At 47.0% G+C, this 18,699-nt stretch overlaps 1 protein-coding gene across 2 annotated transcripts in view; it reads left to right on the forward strand.

Moving 5' to 3' along the window:
* Window positions 1–9,836: 9,836 nt before the first annotated feature.
* The window catches only part of FLT4 (fms related receptor tyrosine kinase 4), a 39,055-nt gene continuing 30,192 nt past the window's right edge, over window positions 9,837–18,699 (forward strand). For both annotated transcript variants that reach the window (XM_047777850.1, XM_047777851.1), the window contains exon 1: window positions 9,837–9,960. In XM_047777850.1, the coding sequence (XP_047633806.1) occupies window positions 9,894–9,960 (67 nt within the window). In that variant the 5' untranslated portion in view covers window positions 9,837–9,893. The remainder of the gene's footprint in view (window positions 9,961–18,699) is intronic.

The raw sequence follows: 18,699 nt of genomic DNA on the forward strand, positions 1-18,699 counted from the left end.
CTTGCTTCTAGCCTGAGGAACTTCCTTTAGTATTCCTTTTAAAGTAGGTTTTCTAGCAAATTCTCTCAGATTTTGTTTATATGAGAATGTATTATGTCTCCATTTTTGAAATACAGCTTTCTTGGATATGTGATTCTTGGCTGACTTTTTTTTCATTGAACATTTTGACTGTGTTATCCAAATGCCTTCTGGCATCCATTGCTCCTGTTGAGAAGTAAAGAAATCTTACTGGGGTTACCTTGTAAGTGATTTTTTTATTTTTCTCTTGCTGCTTTATAGATTTTCTTTTTGTCTTTGTCTTTCAGCATTTTTACTATGATATGTCTGCTTTTGAATCTTTTTGTGTCTATCCTACTAATAAATCATTAAGCTTCTTAAATGTGTGGTTTTTCTTCAAATTTGGGAAATTTTTAGCCATCGTTTCTTCAAAAATTTTTTATGCCTTCACTATCTCAAATCCGTCTGGAACTCTCATTACACATATACTGATGCACTTATGCTGTCCCATATTTCTATGAGGTTCGGTTCATTTTTCTTCATTCTCTTTTCTCTACTCTAGATGATATAATTTCTATTGATCTATCTCAAAATTCACTAATTCTTTCTTCTTCTAGTTCACATCTACTGTTGAGCCTACTATAGTGAATTTTCCATTTCATTTTGGTTCAGTTCTCTTCTGCTCTAGAATTTCCATTTGATTCCTTTTAATCATTTCTACCTCTTATTGATATTTTCTATTTGATGAGACATTTTCATCATACCTATTTTAAGCATGATTTCTCCTAGTTTTTTGAAGATACTTAAAACAGCTACTTTGAAGGCAGTGTTTGTTAAATCAGACATAATATTCTTTCTCCAGGCAGTTTTTTTGCCTGATTTTTTTTCTCCATGTAAGCATCAGTTTTTCCTAATTTTTTCCATGTCTTGCAATATTTTTTGTTGGAAACCAGGAATTTTATGTAGCATATTGTAGCAACTTTGAGTACTGATCTCTGTCCTCCCCCATCCCAGGACTTGTTGTCATTATTTGTTGTTTATTTGTTTAGTGACTCACTGGATTATTTTAGCAAAGTCAATTTCTCCCCCTCAGTGTGAAGCCTCTGATATTGTTCCTTGGAGGGTGCAGGCTTTAGCATCTGCACAGTCACCCTGGGAAGATAGTGATTTTGGCCTCTGTCTCTTTCCCTGCCCACACCCAGATGTTAAGCTTCACTAATTGCTGACTGATTGCTCTATTGTTTTTAAAAATGTCCTGGGGTTTAAATTGCTGCAGAGACTGATCAAATTAAATTTACAGGGTTCCTTTACAGCAATAGATTTTGAAGTCAGTGTTTCAGACTTGTTCTGACAGCAAAGAGCTTAAGGAGGGCTCTTCTTAGCTGTCTCATTTCCTGGTTCTCTCTGGTAAACTAAGCACCCTTTGGTTTAGCTTACCTTTCTTTCTTTTCTTTCTTTTTCTTTTTTTCATCTTTTTAAGGGCCGCACCTGCAGCATATGGAGGTTCCCAGCCTAGGGGTTTAATCGGAGCTGTAGCTTACGGCCTGCTCCACAGCCACAGCAATGCCACATCTGAGCCACATCTGTGACCTACATACACCACAGCTCATGGTAACGCTGGATCCTTAACCCACTGAGTGAGGCCAGGGATTGAACCCGCAACCTCATGGTTCCTAGTCGGATTCGTTTCCCCTGTGCCACATCGGGAACTCCCCAGTTTAGCTTATGTTTCTAATAAGTCTGGCAGTGTCCCTTTTCATTGTTTTTCACCACAACCTCCATTATTTCTTAGCACACCCTTAGGCTTGATCAGCCTTATTTTCTGTTGCAAATAAGCTCAGTTCTTTTTGAAAGGGCTTCAAAGCATTCTGTTTTATGCCTGCTTCTCCCTCTGGCAAAAACTTTGAGCCACAGCTCTGGAGTTGGGAGTTGGGACAGTGGCATGCTTCTGAGAAAAAGAACTGAGTGCACCACAGAAGAAGAGAGGAGCTGCAGGCTCTGGTCTTTTGGGTTTGCCTTTCCTGGAATGGAACCTCCACTTTACATGCTAGCTGGGGTGAGAGCAATCAAGTCACTGTATTCTCAGGGGACCATTCAAGGTAGAGCCTTTCTTCCACAAGTGAAGACGGGACAGAATATGGGAGCCCCCAACTCTTGACTGTGTTCACCAGGAACTTAACCTCCACAATGGTTAGCCAAGGGAAGGATGAGAGATGCTGATGCTGTGCTCCTCCTGAACCTCCAGTTGGGGACTGAGGGAGAGGATCCCTGTGTTCTTGGTTGCACCTATCTGGAGTGGAGTTTCCAATACCCTGACCTGGGGGAAGGGAGGGAGGAAGCAAGTCGTGGTTCAATTGCCACAGACTCTCACTGTTCTCACTTTCACTTCCCCCAAGTTTTAGCAGGTTTTATTAAATAAATGTTTCTTTCTTTCCTGAATGCTTCAGACCATTCCTAGAGACTTTAAATGTTTGTTTTTAAACAGTTTTTGCCAGTGTCCATAGAGCTTTTGATTTTGCCATGACGGTAAATCTGCACTAACATTGTTACTAGGTTCCTATCTTTTTTATGTGTCCCTGATTAACTTTTTGAGGGTTATGCCCCTGATTCTGTTCCCCCATACACTCCGGTTTTTATTGTGAGATTTTTATATGGCATAATGACATTTAAGATCTCACATGTTCCATTAAAGCAGAATTGATTGTGGGTTGGAAATAAAAGGATAGTAAAAGATAAACTACACAAATAATAACAAATAGAAAGCTGATATGGCTATAAAAATTTCAAAGTATACTTTAAGTTAACATGTATTATAAGGGCTAAAAATTACAAATATACATACAGCTCAAGGGGTCTGTTCAATAAGAAGATGTGAAAATCTTAAATTTGCATATCCCTAATAATATTATTTCAAAATACATAAAATTAATGATAGGAGCTACCAAGTCACATTGTAAAGGGCATGGATACAGAGAGAAATAAAGGATGGTGGCCACTTTGGTAATCTATCACGTTAATAAAAGAGAAAAAATTGTAACAATACAAAATACCTGATTGATCCATGAGAAAGCAAAGAAAAACCCATTTCATTAACTCATAGAAAGAAAATACTTAAACATATAACAATATATATTAAAATTACATAAAGCAAAAATTAACAAACCTAAAGGAAAACTGAAAAGCCCTAATTACAATTAGAATTTTAACATATCTCTTTTTGGTAACTGACAGAATAATAAAACAAATAAACAGAAATTTATGGATATAGAAGATTTGGACAGCATGATTAAACAACTTGATTTAGGTGCCATATATAGTGCCAAACAACCTTTTCAAGGCTATCACATTTACCAAGATAATAAATGTGCACATGCTGAGCCTAAAAGCAAGTTTCAAAAAATTTCATAGGCTTGAAATCACTGAGAATACATTCTCTTGTCACAGAAAATTAAACTAAAAATGAAAAACCCCCAGGTATTTGTAAAGTAAACAACATATTTCTAAATGACATGGTTCAAAGAAGAAATGACACTGGGAATTAGAAAATGCTATGATACGAATTACAACAAAGTAAATCAAAACCACAAAATATTATAGATAGAAATAAAAGAAAACTAGATAAATGGATGGATATAGCCTATTCGTAAGTGAAAAATGTTAAGACAATAATCCCTCTAAGTCCATCAATGTAATTGCAAAGTTCTAGTATATTTTTCATTTCTGAAAATTGACAAGCAGATTCTATCATTAATATGGAAATGCAAAAAATAAAATAAAAAGTAAGATACTCTGGAAAAAGAAGCATGAATTTCAAGGACTAACACTACTACATATTAAGTGATTATAAAACCAAAGTAATTACAAATGTGTGGTAATGGGACAAGATTGGCAAGTAGACAAGTGAAGCATAACAGTCCATTCATATAAGGTGATATGGTTTATGACAAATGTGCCTCTGTGCTGCAGTGAGAAAAGGCTGGTTATTTCCATAAATTATACTAAATCAATTAAATAGCTATACAGAAAGATATTGATACCAATCCTACAGCACACAAAGAAATCAATTCTAGATGATGTATCAATCTAAATGTGAATAGGAAAATCAACACATTGAGAAAAAAGTGGAGGAAAATATATTTATGACTTTGGAATAAGCAGAAAAATTTATAATAGAACACACAAAAAGTGCACAAAAGGAAAAAATTATAAAATGTATTACATTAAAAGTAATAACTTCCATTTATCAGAGATAGTGCTAAAATAATACAAGGGCAAATCACTGAGGTTTTTTTGTTTTAATTTTATGGCTGAATTTGCAGCATATGGAAGTTCCCAGGCCAGGGACTGAATTTGAGCTGTAGTTGTGACCTACATTGCAGCTGCAGCAATACTGGATGCTTTAACCCACTGTGTTGGGCTGGGGATAGAACCCACACCTCTGCAGTGACCCGAAGCACTGAAGTTAGATTCTTAACTGACTGTGCCATGGTAACTCCAAGTCACTGAATTTTTGCAATGTAAATGCCCATCAAAGGATTTGTACTCAAAAATATATAAGGAAGTTATATAGATAACAGCAAAAAGCCATCACATAAAAAACAGACAAAAGAACTGGACACTTCAGAACAGAACATATCTGAATAACTAATATACACATAAATGCAATTTCAACAAAAATGAGAAGACTTCTCCTTTCATCATGACAAATTTTCCACCCTACCAGTAACAACTGGAAAACTGGACAAAATATACCAAACAATGCTTTCCAGATTTTGAATAACCAGATGAGTTCTACAAATACATCAACTTTCTGGCTGGATGAGTCATATAAATTTTTCGACTTTCTAGATCATGATATGAGAAGAAACCCAAATAAAGCATGGTAGACCTACTGAGTTGAGGTAACATAGCTTAGAATATTAAAGCCTTATGAAAAGGGCACCACATCTCCACAACAAAGCTTAAAAATAAGTGTTAAGGAGTTCCCATCATGGCACAGTGGAAACGAACCCAACTAGGAACTATGAGGTTGCAGGTTGGATCCCTGGTCTCGCTCAGTGGATTAAGGATCCAGTGTTGCCATGAGCTGTGGTGTAGGTTGCAGACGTGGTTCAGATCTGTCATTGCTATGGCTGTGGCATAGGCTGGCAGCTGTAGCTCTGATTAGACCCCTAGCCTGGGAACCTCCATATGCAGTGGGTGCAGCCCTAAAAAGCAAAAAAAAAAAAAAAAAAAAAAGTTAAAAGAAACAACCTGATCTACAAGTAACTTGACTGTCTACCAGAACAAATATTCATACCATTTGAAGGAACGTAAAAAACCCAGACATTCATAATTAAAATATTAAAATGACATCCAATAAAAATGGCTAAACATGCAAAGAAGCAGGAAAATATGACACAAAAATCAAGAGAAAAACCAGTCAACAGAAACAAACCCATAAATGAGAGAGATGATGGAATCAGCAGACAGTGACTTTAAAAGTTATAAATACATTGAAGAACTCTAAGAGAAAATAAATGAACATAATGAGCATAGAAACAGGAAATATTTTAAAAGATCAGATGGAATCCTGGAGCTAAACATTTTATCTGAAACAAAAAATTCACTGGAAGGGTTAAATAGAAGATTGGCAGAAGAAAAAACCAGAGAATTTGAAAAACAGCAATAGAAACAATCCAAATGAAACACACTAGGAAAAAAAACTAAAGGGAAAAAATTCAGTTTTTAAATGGGCAAAGGACTTGAACAGATATTCCTCCAAAGATGAACACATGGCCAATAAGTACTAGAAAACATGCTCAACATCACAAACCATTAGGGAAATGAAAGCCAAAACCACAAGAGGATACTATCTCACAGTAATGAGGATGGCTACGACCAGGAAAAAAAAAGAAATAAGGGTTGGCAAGGATGTGGAGAAATTGGAACCCTTGTACACTGTTAGTAGGAATGTAAAATGGTATAGCTGCTGTGGAAACAGTATGGAAGTTCCTTTAAAATTTTAAAATAGAATTATCCTATGATCAGCAATTCCTTTAGGGACTGAAATAAAGAACTAAAAGAGATATATATATATACATGTACACTCGTGTTCATAGCAGTGTCATTCACAATAACCAGGTATATACATTTATAGATGAAAGGATATACAAAATGTGCTATATATACATAGCATATAATATTTATATACACACAATGGAATAGTAAGTCTTGAAAAGTAAGGAAACTCTGGCACACAGATGATCATTGAGGACATTATGCTGAGTGAAATAAGGCAATTCCAAAAGGACAAATACTGTATGATTTCACTTACATGAGGTACCTCCAATAGTCAAATTCATGAGGACAGAAAACAGAATGGTAGGCCAGGGGCTGAGGGTGGAGGGAATGGGAAGTTGTTGTTTAATGTATGTCAACTTTCAGTTTTACAAGATGAAATGAGTTCTGGAGATGGAAGGTGGTGATGGTTACACAACAATATGAATTAATGCCACTAAACCGTACACTTAAAAATGGTTAAGATTCTAAATTTTCTGTTGTGTATTTGACCACAAGATATTTTTTAAATTATTTTTTTAGGGAGTTCCTGTCATGGCGCAGCAGAAACAAATCCGACCAGGAACCATGAGGTTGCGGGTTCGATCCCTGGCCTCGCTCAGTTAGTTAAGGATCTGGCGTTGCTGTGGCTGTGGTGTAGGCCAGCAGCTGTAGCTCCGATTAGACCCCTAGCCTGGGAACCTCCAAATTCTGCAGGTGTGTCCCTAAAAAAAAGAAAAAAAAATTTAATAAAAAGGTGAAAAAATAATGAAGACAGTCTTAGTAAATTGGGATAATACCTAGTTGTTAATAGAAATTCTTTTCAGACACACCAAAGCTGAAAAACTTAATCACTAGAAGACCCACACTAAAAGAAATGTTAAAAGAAGTCCTCTAGGCAAAAGGAAATTAATTGATTCTGATGAAGATATGAGACCAGAAATGATAAATATATAATATTTTTCTTTTAATGGCTTTAAAAGATAAATGACTGCTTATACAAAAGCAATGACAGTATATCATAGGGTTTATGATATGCACAAATTGAAATTAATTGACAGCAACAGCATAAAGGCTGAGAAGGAAGAATGGTGGTAAACTATTGTAAGGTTTTTATATTAAACATGAATGGGTATATTATTACTTGAAGGAAAATTGCTATGACTTAACAGATATATACCATAAACCCTAAAGTCAGAAGACAAAGAGATACACAGCAATAATAGCCAGAACTGGTGAAGGATTCATATCCAGAATATATAAAGAACTCCTACAAATCCAGAAGAGAAAGACAATAGGCAGTATCTAGGAGCAAAAAAGACTTGAAATCCAGGAGTTCCCGTCGTGGCGCAGTGGTTAACGAATCCGACTAGGAACCATGAGGTTGCGGGTTCGGTCCCTGCCCTGGCTCAGTGGGTTAACGGTCAGGCGTTGCCGTGAGCTGTGGTGTAGGTTGCAGACGCGGCTCGGATCCCGCGTTGCTGTGGCTCTGGCGTAGGCCGGTGGCTACAACTCCGATTCAACCCCTAGCCTGGGAACCTCCATATGCCGCGGGAGCGGCCCAAGAAATAGCAACAACAACAACAAAAAAGACAAAAGACCAAAAAAAAAAAAAAAGACTTGAAATCCAAATGGACAATCATAAAAACACGTTCAATGTAAGTTCCCTAGTGGCTTAGCGGGTTATAGATCCATTGTTGCCACAGCTGTGATGAGAGTAGCAGCTGTGATATGGGTTTGATCCCTGGCCTGGGAATGCATGCCACAGTTGTGCCCCCCCCCCCCGATTTTTTTTACATAGAAAAAAAATGAAAATATGCTCAATCTCAACATTAATTAGGGAAAAGCTAATGAAAAACATAATGAGATGCAAATAAACCAACCAAAATGGCTAAATTTAAAAATTAAAATTGGCAATACATGTCTGTGAAGATGTGGAGCACAGGGAACTAGTTACACTGCTGTGGGATGCAAAATGGTACAGATAATGAAAAAATAGTTGGTACTGTCTACAAAGTTGAAGATACATATACTATGACTTAGAAGTGTCATTCCTAGACATATATACTGGAGAATAAGGCATATATATACATATATATATATATATATATACCAAGAAACATACAAGAGCATGTTTGCAGCAGCAAAAGTTGGAAGCTGATAACAATTCAAATTTCCATCAACAGTAGATGGACAAATGAACTATGTTGTATCACACAGAAAACTATGCAGCCATGAAAATGAATGAAGTATATAGGTCTTCATAGCAGTACACATGAATCTCACAAAAGATGCTGAGCAAAAGAATACATGTGCAATGAGTCCATTTAAATACAATTAAAAAAAAACAAGCAGAACACCTTTGGACAATAGATGATAAAGGCAGGGAAATGAAGAGCCAGAATTTGAGGGCTAGGGAGAGGGTAGTGATAGGAAAGGGAAAGCTTCTGAAAAGCTAGGGTCTGTCTATATACTTTGATCTGGAGGGTTGAAACATAGCGTTTGCTTTAAATTTTGCATTTATAATACATGGATATATACTTTCCATATGTTAAAACTGAACAAAAAATTGAAAGAAAATAAATAAATGGTTGAGGAGGAGTTCCCGTCGTGGCTCAGAGGAAACAAATCTGACTAGCATCCATGAGGATACAGGTTCGACCCCTTGCCTCACTCATTGGGTTAAAGATCTGGCGTTGCCGTGAGCTGTGGTGTAGGTCACAGACGTGGCTTGGATCTGGCATGGCTGTGGCTGTGGCTGTGGCTGTGGCTGGCAGCTGCAGCTCTGATTTGACCCCTAGCCTGGGAACCTTCATATGCCATGGGTGTGGCCCTAAAAAGACAAAAAAAAAAAAAAAAAGGTTGAGGAAAATATCTAATTTCATTTATTTGGTTGCTAACTTTCCCCAACATTATTTATTAAGTCATCTAAACTATCACCACCTACTTGTGATTATGACTTAATATATTCCATTCTTACTTGCACTTGAGATTTGGTAACAGTTATTATCAGCAATGGTTTTGGGCAAGGATGAGGGGAGTTTTGTGGGGGCCTGGAGGTGGGGGATAATAAAAGTGTGAAGTAGAAGAAAAGCAGGAGAGGGAGATAGCCATCATCATAGGATTTGTTTTTAAATAGGAAAATTCTAGAGACAGAACTGAAAAGAGAAAGGACGTCTGTGAGGTTGCCAAGTCAGAGAGCAAAGTGTCACCTGATAAAAGGACTTATGAATGAGCTTCGAGCAAAACTATTTGGAGATCTAAGGAGGAGCCCATGCTTGCAGGATGGAGGTTGGTTCACTGGGTGCCTGACCAAGGATACAGCCTCTATCTACACTACGTACACAGTAAGGTATAAAGTTTGCGGAATGTTCTCAAAGATTTGACATATTGCTATTTTAAATTATATTTATTGCTCTTTTTTCTTACTTTAAACATAGTATTTATTGACTAAAGAAAATTACAGAAAAATACGTGCTGCCACATTTTTGTGCAACCATTTTAACGCACAGTAAAGAACTGGTACATTACCTGCATCCTCTGCCTGCTCGGAGAGGCCCTGGGGCGGGCCCGAAGGACTGCCATTGACTCGGAAGTGGGGCCGCCAAGAGCCAGCCTTCCCTCCGCGGTGCACTGCCAGCACCCTCAGAACTAGGCCGGACACTCCATTGGTTGGGGGCGGGACTGAGGTACGACTGCAGCCCAAGACCCCTGGCCCCGCCCCTGGAGTCCCGCCCCCGGCCCCGCCCCGGCTCTGGCCGCAGCCCCGCCCCGGCCCCGCCCGCGCCGCGCCGCGAGCCCACAATCACAGCCCCTAGCCGCGCTCGCGCATCTGACCAGTGCCACAGCGGCCGGAGATGCAGCGGGGTGCCGCGCTATGCCTGCGCCTGTGGCTCTTCTTTGGACTGCTCGACAGCAAGCGTGGTGAGCCTTCCGCCCGCCTCATTGCTCAGCCAGCCTCGAGGGGGGACGCTTTCCCTGGGCGTACGGTGGAACCGCACCGACGGGAGACGGGCGGGAGACAGGGCCACCAGGACCCTTGGGCAAGAGGGGAGACAGGGTCGGGAGCCAGGGATACAGGCCCCAGAACCTGCACAGAGCTCGACGATCCGATTCGGGCTGGGGCCCGCCGGTTTGAGGAAAGGGCGGGGACGGGGCGCCGGGCATAGAGATCGCTCTCCAGGTCCAAGACTTCGCTCCACCGTCTATGGCTCAGCTCCCTTGGAGCTGGGCCCCGTTGTGCTGCATCCTCAGCCTGGATCCTTCTCTTGCTTACGCGCTTCCCGGCGGAGTCTAGGCACCTCCGACCCACGCACACTGAAGATTGCAGTCCCGTTGGTGTCACAGACTTGGGTGCGCACTTCCCGACGCCTCCTGTCGGAGCTCCAGCTGTCCCCCAGAGGGAACTTGCAGTTAGTGTCCACCTTCCCCAGGCCAGGGACTGCGGGGGCAGGGTCTTGGGGACCGTGGGAGATAGGCGCCATCGGGCGGTTTGGGTACAGATGGTGCATGTTGGGATTTGAAGCGAATCACGAGGTAAGTGATCGGCGTGGCCGGACCTCACCCTGTTTAAGGGGATCGAAACCTTGAAGGCTGCGCTAAGGATTTTGGATCATACGGCGGGGATGGCCAAGGAGAGGAGAGGTCCGGCTTGTGATGCGAGGTTACCACTAAGGGGCTGGAGGGAAGGGAATGTGAAGGATGAGAGAGGGAGCAGAAGGGTATGGCTGGATGGAGGTGTCAGGATTAAAGCATCAGGAAAGAGGGGAAGATGAACTGATCACCATGCAAGATCTGGTAACCCTGAAAATTAGAGGGTAGAGAAAAGGTCATGGGTTCCCTAGTAGTTGAGGAGTTTTGGGAGGTCTGAAGGAGAGATGGGGACCTCACTATTTTTTTAACACTGTGGGCTTTGAATACTGGCTTCATTTCTTTTAATCCTCACAAGGGAGTGTTAGACTCATTTTACAAATTGGGACATTTAGACCAAGCACAGGTGTCATTTCCCCAAGCTCTTCGGGAGGCTGGAAGTAAGAAGAGGTCAACTCAGATCTTTGGGGTAACAGAGTTCTGTTCTCTGTGCCTACACAGGCTGAAGGGCTGAGCACAGGGGAGGTGAGGGAGGTGTGGGGAGGAGGAGGGAGGTAGAATTTGTCTGAGCTCAAAGCAGAGCAGGTCTGAGTGGAGGGGCTACCACTTAGCCCTTCTTCGCTCCCCTGCACCCTGCCCAGGGCCAGGCTCTCACAGGTGCTCATTATGTGTTTGTTGAATGACTGAAAGAGTAGGGGAAGAGAAGTGAATGGGTCTCTGGTTGGATTTCAGGGCTGAGGGGCAAGAGGACACCCCTGGAGGAAACATCCAACAGGGAGTTAAGTGTAGTGTCCAAGGCTCAGGAGAGAGGCTGGGTTGGGGAGCTGGAGAGGGAGCAGAGCAAAGGCTCCAGAATGGGACTCCCATCCCCCAAAGAGGGAACCAGAGGAGGGAGAGGCTTCCAGAGGGGTGGGAGACATTCCACATATGAGGTGTAAGGGAAACCAGGAGAGGCTGGTATCCTGGTGCTCCTGGGTGGAGCAGAACGGGAGGTGGAAGGAGGATGAGGTCAGTCCAAGAGTGAGTGCCGTGGTTCTTACCAAAGTTGGGCAGTAAAAGGGAAGAGAGAATATTAGCCAAGAGGGCCCATGGAGGGAGGGTGGCCCAGGCTGAACCAGGGCATGGCTGTTGGGGAGATGCCCCATGGAGAACAGTCCATCTCTACCCTCCCTGAACTTTGCATTTGCTCCACCCATTTCTGGGCTGAGGAGGACCTGAGGAGCTCCCAGCCTGATGTGGTTGCTGGAGCAGAGGCACACACATTCCAGTGCAGCCAGGTGTCAGTGCAGCCAGAGTGGGAGGCCAAGCACTGGCAGGGAGAAGCCTGGGGACTCTGCAGCTGACCCTTAAAAACTAATGTTGGCCCCAGAACCAGACTTGTCCTAGTCCTGTCTCCTAAACTGCTTGCTGTGTGGCCTGGGCCCCTTTCTTCCTTTCTCTGTGCCTTAGTTTCCCCATGCACAGCAGTACAATAGGCTGGCAAGTGCTGAGGGCCTATGCTTGGGGCTGGACTTTTTGGCCCACAGTGTCCTTGTAGACAAAGCAGGTGGCAGATGTCACCTTCAACAGGCTTTGTCTCTTGGGGCTTAGTCTAGAGAGGGGCTGTTTGCACCTCTGGTCAGTGGACAGTCAGCTCAGGTACATGTGGGGAAGGAGGCAGCTGCTAGGAAGCTTGGTTGGCCTGGCCTGAGGCTGCTGCTAGGGGCTGAATCACACACAGCCATCTCAGCTCTTCCATGTCCCTACTGCACAGCCCTGAGCCAGATCCAGGTGTGGACAGAGGTGTGGGGGTTAGGTGGGGATGCAAGTCAGTACAGGCAGAATGTGGGGGCTGGGCCCATCTTACTGAGTGCCTGTGGACCACTGACCCAGTACAGTGATCTGGGAACTCAAATCAGGTGCTGCTCACGTACCTGCCACACCAGAGGCACTGGGTCAGAGTGGCTGAAGGGTGCTCTGCCTCCCCAGAGCACAGTGCCCATATGGCCAGACACCAGGCTGGGCATGAGGTGTAACAAGGGGACTGCCTGGTCAGCTCCTTGCTACACCGTCCCCACCCTGGGCAGTGGCACCCCAACCCAAGGAAGGGGACTGCAGTTCTGGGCAACTTGAAAACTATGGTGTCTGCTCAGGGTGGGCCAAAGAGGATTTGGACCAAGTCCATCCTGCCGGGATTTCCTGAGGCCAGACTATCAGGGGCACAAATGTGGCATCAGACGTCTGTAGCCCAGGGGTGAAAGTGCTCAGGGGCCCCATTGATACCCAGCTGGTGGCTGTGGGCATAGAGTTGCTTCCAACTTGGGGCTTTCTGGAGGGTCTGCAGACTCCAGAGAAGGGAATTCCAAGTAGGGCAAAGCCCCTCAAAGGCCCGGAGGCAGAAAAGTCAGATGGTGATCAGATGAGGCTAGACTCCAGGAGGTGGGAGCACGGGGAGTCAGGATGGAGGAGACAGACAAGTGGAGGTGGCAGGAACCAGCAGCACATCTGGAAAGATGAGGCTCTGAGCAGGGAGCCACTTGGTCAGATCCCTGAAGGAATCATCAAAGGGATAAGATGTGAGCTCAAGGCAAGGAGGCTGCACCCCAGGGAAGGGGCGGTGGGGCACAGTGGGAAGAGAGGGACAAGTGCCAATCTCTAGCTTAAGTAACAGAATGGGTCCTGAAATTTGTTTACAGGGGGTGGGGGACCCTAGGAAGAGGAGCAAATGTGGGGAAAGATGTAGCACTCCGCTGGGGAGGCAACTGCAGGAGGGAGGAAAGTAGGGAGCACTTCCAAGTGATGGTGCAAAGGGGAGTCAGGGAACCCAGAGAAATTAAGTGGGATCTCAGCCACGAGGGGAAGTTCTTCTCTATGTCTAGCTTACACCCCTCCTGCTGCTGCTTGGGCATTTTCCCCCTGTGTTGCAGATTTCTTTCCACCAGGGCCCAGCCCAGGCCACAAAGCTCTGTGAGATGTACTCTGGGGAGGGAGATGGGTACAGAGAGGGGCCCGAAGAGCCCGTCACACTCCCTGCACCGAGCTCTAAGCAAGACATGGCCAACGTGTCCAGCTGGAGCCAGGGAGTCCTGACTTTCGATCCTTTTCAGACACTGGCTTCCTCTGGGATCTCAGTTTTCCGGTCACACCAAAAGGAGAAGTCTAGGAGCAGGAAGGTGCGGGCATTGGCGCAGGCTGCAGCTGAGGCTGGGGGCAGTGGTGGTGGACAGCAGGCGTGCTTCTGCCTGGCTCTGGTGCCCCGGGTCTGGCCAGGGCGTAGGTAGCCTGGTGAGCAGGCACAAGGCAGGGTGGCAAGTTGGGGAGCCCCGCCACGTGGCCGGCGAGGTCAGCATGGGTTCATGGGAAAGGACTTGTCGGCCACAGGAGAGGACATCCTGCCTGCATTTCCCTCTTCCTGCGGCAGGAGCCCATGGCCCCGATTTAGCAGCGCTGGGGGGCCACCTCCGAGCCAGCTGGGCTGTCTGATAACACCGCCCGTCCTGCCGCCACAGAGCAGAGTCCTGACCCCAGAAAGGCCAGAGCAACTGCCTGGCATGGCCGGCTACACTCACAGCTGTGCTGCATAGGGAGCTCCACATCTACCAGGGTACCCCCTCCTCCCCACCTCACCCCCAGGGGCTACTCAACAGCCCTTGCTCCCTCTCAGCCTCACCAGCACTCCCTGCTTCTCCAAACTGCCTCTCTGCTGCTTCAGCAGAACTGCCTAAAACACAGATCTGAGCCTTCCGTGGTCCCCCAGGGATAGGCCCAGCCTCTTGGGCTGATGGTACCCTCCTGCTGGGGTCCCAAGGGTGTCTGTAGCCCCATATCCACCCAGTCTGCACTTGTCACATACCCCAGCCCCAGCATATGACCTTTTTCCTGCTCCAGATACACACTCTTCACCTGGCCTTTAGGAAGCTACTGAGAACTCCAGGCAGAGGGGGGTGCTGCTCCAAGTGGGAGGGATCTACTGAGGTAGGAGAGTGGGCTTCATTCCCACTCCCTGTGTGTCCGGGGAGCCCAGAACACAGGCTTCTGGGTAGGTTCAGGGGAATCTCTTAGCCTCACCCAACCTAAAGCACCATCCTCAAAGCTACCCTAAATTCCACCAAATGGAAGTTTATTCGTATGAAGCAGCACTCATCGTGCACACACACACACACACATACTCGCACACTTAGATTGTCTACCAGGGAGCCACACCTCGGTGTAAAGCAGTTAATCAAATTTCTTTCACACTAGGGTGTGTGATGATTTTAACCTTGTGATATGGGCTACTGTGCCCATTTTGGAGATTAGAGAATGAAGGCCAGAGAGGTGAAATGGCTCATTAGATACTAGCACAGTTTTGAGGGAGGTGACAGGTGTCTGGTGCCAGAGGGCACAGGAGCCAAGGGGTAAGAAGGGGCAGGCATGGCAGGCATTGCCCACATTCCCCAGAGAAAGCGCTAGATAGGCAGGCATGTGGGGTCCTAAATTTCTGACCACCTCATGGACATTTTCAAATGTCTCAGAGAGCTTTCAAAAGCAGCACGTCCCTAGACACACTGCTTTCCCCAGGCTACCCCTGGCAGATGTGGCTACCTCAATGCTGGACACCTGCACCTCCACACTGGCCCACACACTGCGTGTTCTGTCCTTGTGTTCCTGGGATCCTCAAAGTCAGTCAAAGGCAATCGATGGCCAAGTTCCATGCTGGGGATGCCACCCTGGAAAAGCTCTTATCCTTGCATTGAGGAACTGTCAAGTGCAATGAGTTGGCCACTGCATGAAGCTGTGGAAATGTGCAGAGGGGCCCAAAGGAGAGGACCCAAGTCTGTGACATGGAACTGGAGCTGGCACCAGGTGATGAAGGTGACTGGAGAGTCACACGAGAAGCTCAGATTCCATCCCCAAGCAGTGGAGGGGCAGGAAATAGTTTTAAGCAGGAGAGGGGTTTGTGTTCTAAAAGGATCCTCTGGGAGTTCCCTTTGTGACACAGCAGAAACGAATCCAATAGTATCCATGAGGATGCAGGTTGGATCCCTGGCCTCGCTCAGTGGACTGGGGATCTGGTGTTGCCATGAAGTGCAGTGTGGGTTGTAGACCCGGCTTAGATCCAGCGTTGCTGTGGCTGTGGTATAGGCCAGCACCTGCAGCTCTGATTTGACCCCTAGCCTGGGAACCTCCATATGCCGCCGGCAGTGTGGCCCTAAAAAGCAAAAAAAAAAAAAAAAAAAAAAGGGGGGGGGGGAATCCTCTGACCACCGGAAAAAGCCTGGGTCAGTGGGGAGACGATGGCATGGCAAGCCAGGGGAGGGAAGCCAGCCAGACAGTGGGGTGGCAAGGAGAAGGACTGGAAAGGGCAGCCCCAGAATGTCCAGGGGTGGCACTCAAGCAGGATGGCATCTACCCCTGAGCGTTTGGGCTCTGTGAGTGCAAAGTGCTTGGCCAGGGTGGCAGGGAAAGGAGAGGGGCAGGCCCGGTGCTTCCAGCCACCCTGCCTTTGGTGCTGGTTCTGAGGATGTACAGAGTAAACAGTAGTTTCCCGTAATCCTGTCCGCCAAAGATAATCTCTGACTAGCAAGTTAACGTCTATGCCTTCGTTTTCTCATTTACGAAATGAGAAGAATCGTACCCACCTCGAGGCAACAGAGGGGTGTGGTGGGCACAAGCGTATAGTCTGTGCTGGCATACACAAAGCGCTAAATACCTGCTTACATGTCATTAACAGGATGCATTGGGGTAAGCAGAATTTGGGGTCAAAGTGTATGAGCATTTTTTTTTTTATTACTGTGTGTGTTTGCTTGTCCACATCCTTGCCAACACTGGGAATTCTCTATCCTTTTAACACTTGCTCAACTGGCGTGGGGGACACTTCTGGGCCCTGTGGCTCATTGTCTTCCCTGAGGGTGGGTGTAGTCTTGGTCTGAAGGCCGGAGGCGCCTGGCAGGAGCCACCTGGGAAGAAGGGCCCCCTAGGGTTGGAGCCCAGGAGAGCTGCCACCTGTAGAAGGAGGAAGCCCACCTTGAGCCCAGCTCCAGTTAGTGAGCCAGCCAAGAGCCTAAGGCTGGGCCTGCGACCCGAGGCCCTTTTCTGTGGCCTCACTGCCCCACACCAGGCTCCACCTGTTCCCACCTATCTGACAGCCCAAGGTTACCTGGACTCTGGCATTTGCACATATCCCTCTATCCTGTGCCCTCCTCCTGGGCCATCAAGCTCCTATTTAGTCTCTAAAGCCCATTTCAACTCACACACATACCCCTCCCGACTAGCAAGGCTTCCTCTGACCACCCCCACCCCACCCCCGAACTATGACCATGGCCCAAAGTCAGAGCAAGATGGAACCACTGTGGCAGGCAAAACACTCAGCAGCCAGTGACAGTGATGGGCCTCTTGTGCCTGAGCCAGCAGCAGTTTTTTTCTTATGATGGTTCTTGTGTGATATTGTTATTTGCAGTCTGTGGTCCCCAATAATCTTGTGGGCCATTCTCATTCCACAAGTTCGGAGGGAGGAATTGACTTGCCCAAGGTCAACAGTCAGAGTGGCATTGTGGGACACGCCACTGGGCCTGGGGGGCTCTGAGCATACTCCCTGAACAGGCCCTCCCATCCTGGCCCTTTCAGTCCTACAGGGAGGGAGGTGGGAGGTCTGATGGCTTCTTGACCCTCGCCCTTGCCCACTGGAGGCACAGAGGCTATCAGCCAAGTGGGGGTGGGGGTGGGGTCTCTGAAATAGAACATCGTCACACCTCCCCCAAGGTTTATGCACCAGCTTCACCCCAAGAGTGAAGGGAGAAGGCCCAGGAGCAAGCTCTCCCACTCTGCCCAGCCTTGGGACCCAACCCGGCCTCACTTGCCCCAGTGCTGTCCCCTCGGCTTGCCTCTAGTCTGCAGGGAGCCTGGCCCCTGGCTGCCTTTGCCCTCCAGGGCACAATTGCTAAGGAGAACGTGGGCCAGACTGGCAGGACTGCTATTATAATCCCTGTCACCCACCAAATGACCATGACAGGGCCTAAAGTAAGGAATTGCCAAATGCAATGACCACTACTGCTACACTCGGCCAGAGGATGGAGGGGCACCCCTGAGCTTGCACACCATTCTGACATCATCCATGGGTTGGCTGTGCTGGACCTGAGGACAGGGCCATGCGCCCATGACCTCCTGGTCCCCAGGAGTCACCCAAAGACACCACCCTTCCCTGTGTGGTGGGCGAGGTCCTGGTGTGCTCAGCAGCTGGATGCTGGGTGTGGCCAGTGTGTTGACCATGTGGCAGAAGCACTGGGGTGTGAAGCTGGCCGGGAGGGGGGCCTGTTGGGTGGGGCATCATCCTGGAAGCCAGGCCAAGGGTGTGCTCAGTTCCAGGGGGCCATGAGAGGCCAGTGAAGGTGTCCTTTGGGCTGAGGGACATTTTGGAGGGCAGAAGGGAGACTGCTGGGGAGCAGGGAGGCAGAGGGGCAGGCACTCTTGGCAGTGGGAGAGAAGGAGATGGGGAGTTATGAGGGCTGGGTCCCAGGCAGGGGACCTGGTCAGACTTGGGCTCTTGCACAGCTGCTGGTTACCTCTGATGTGGAGCCCAGAGCCTCAGTTTCCTCATTGCCCACGGGACTTGTGGCCCCTCATCCCCCCCTGCCCCAGGCTGTGTGAGGATCAAACAAGGCAGTGACTGCTGGGCTGTGGTCCGGGTCTCCCCCACAGGACTTCCCACCCTTCCTGCCTGTCCTCACCCAGGATCCCAGTTTGCTGCTCCCACGGCCAGCGCCTGTGGCTGACTCCAAGGTCCCTGCTGCCCAAGGCTGCTGACAGCACAGAGAAGAGGAGGTGTGCACTTTGGCCTCCCTGACCTCAGCCTGGCGCCTGCCCTGACTGCTCCGCACAGGCTAGGGGGCCAGGGCCGCTGGCCAGGGGAAGGAAGAAGCAAGTTCCTGGGCCAGGAACAGGAAGGCAGGGGGAGTGCGGCAGAGGCCAGGATGACAGTGCTTCCTGCTTCGGGAAGGGAAGGACAGCAGGGACAGACAACAGCCAGGCAGGAAGGATGCACCTTCTTCGGGGTTGCAGGTGGGGGTAGGGCAGCATGGAGCCTCTGGGCATGGTGGCCCTCAGGCTAGAATCTGC

This window comes from Phacochoerus africanus, chromosome 4 (assembly GCF_016906955.1).
Source record: "Phacochoerus africanus isolate WHEZ1 chromosome 4, ROS_Pafr_v1, whole genome shotgun sequence".
Taxonomy (NCBI): Eukaryota; Metazoa; Chordata; class Mammalia; order Artiodactyla; family Suidae; genus Phacochoerus; species Phacochoerus africanus.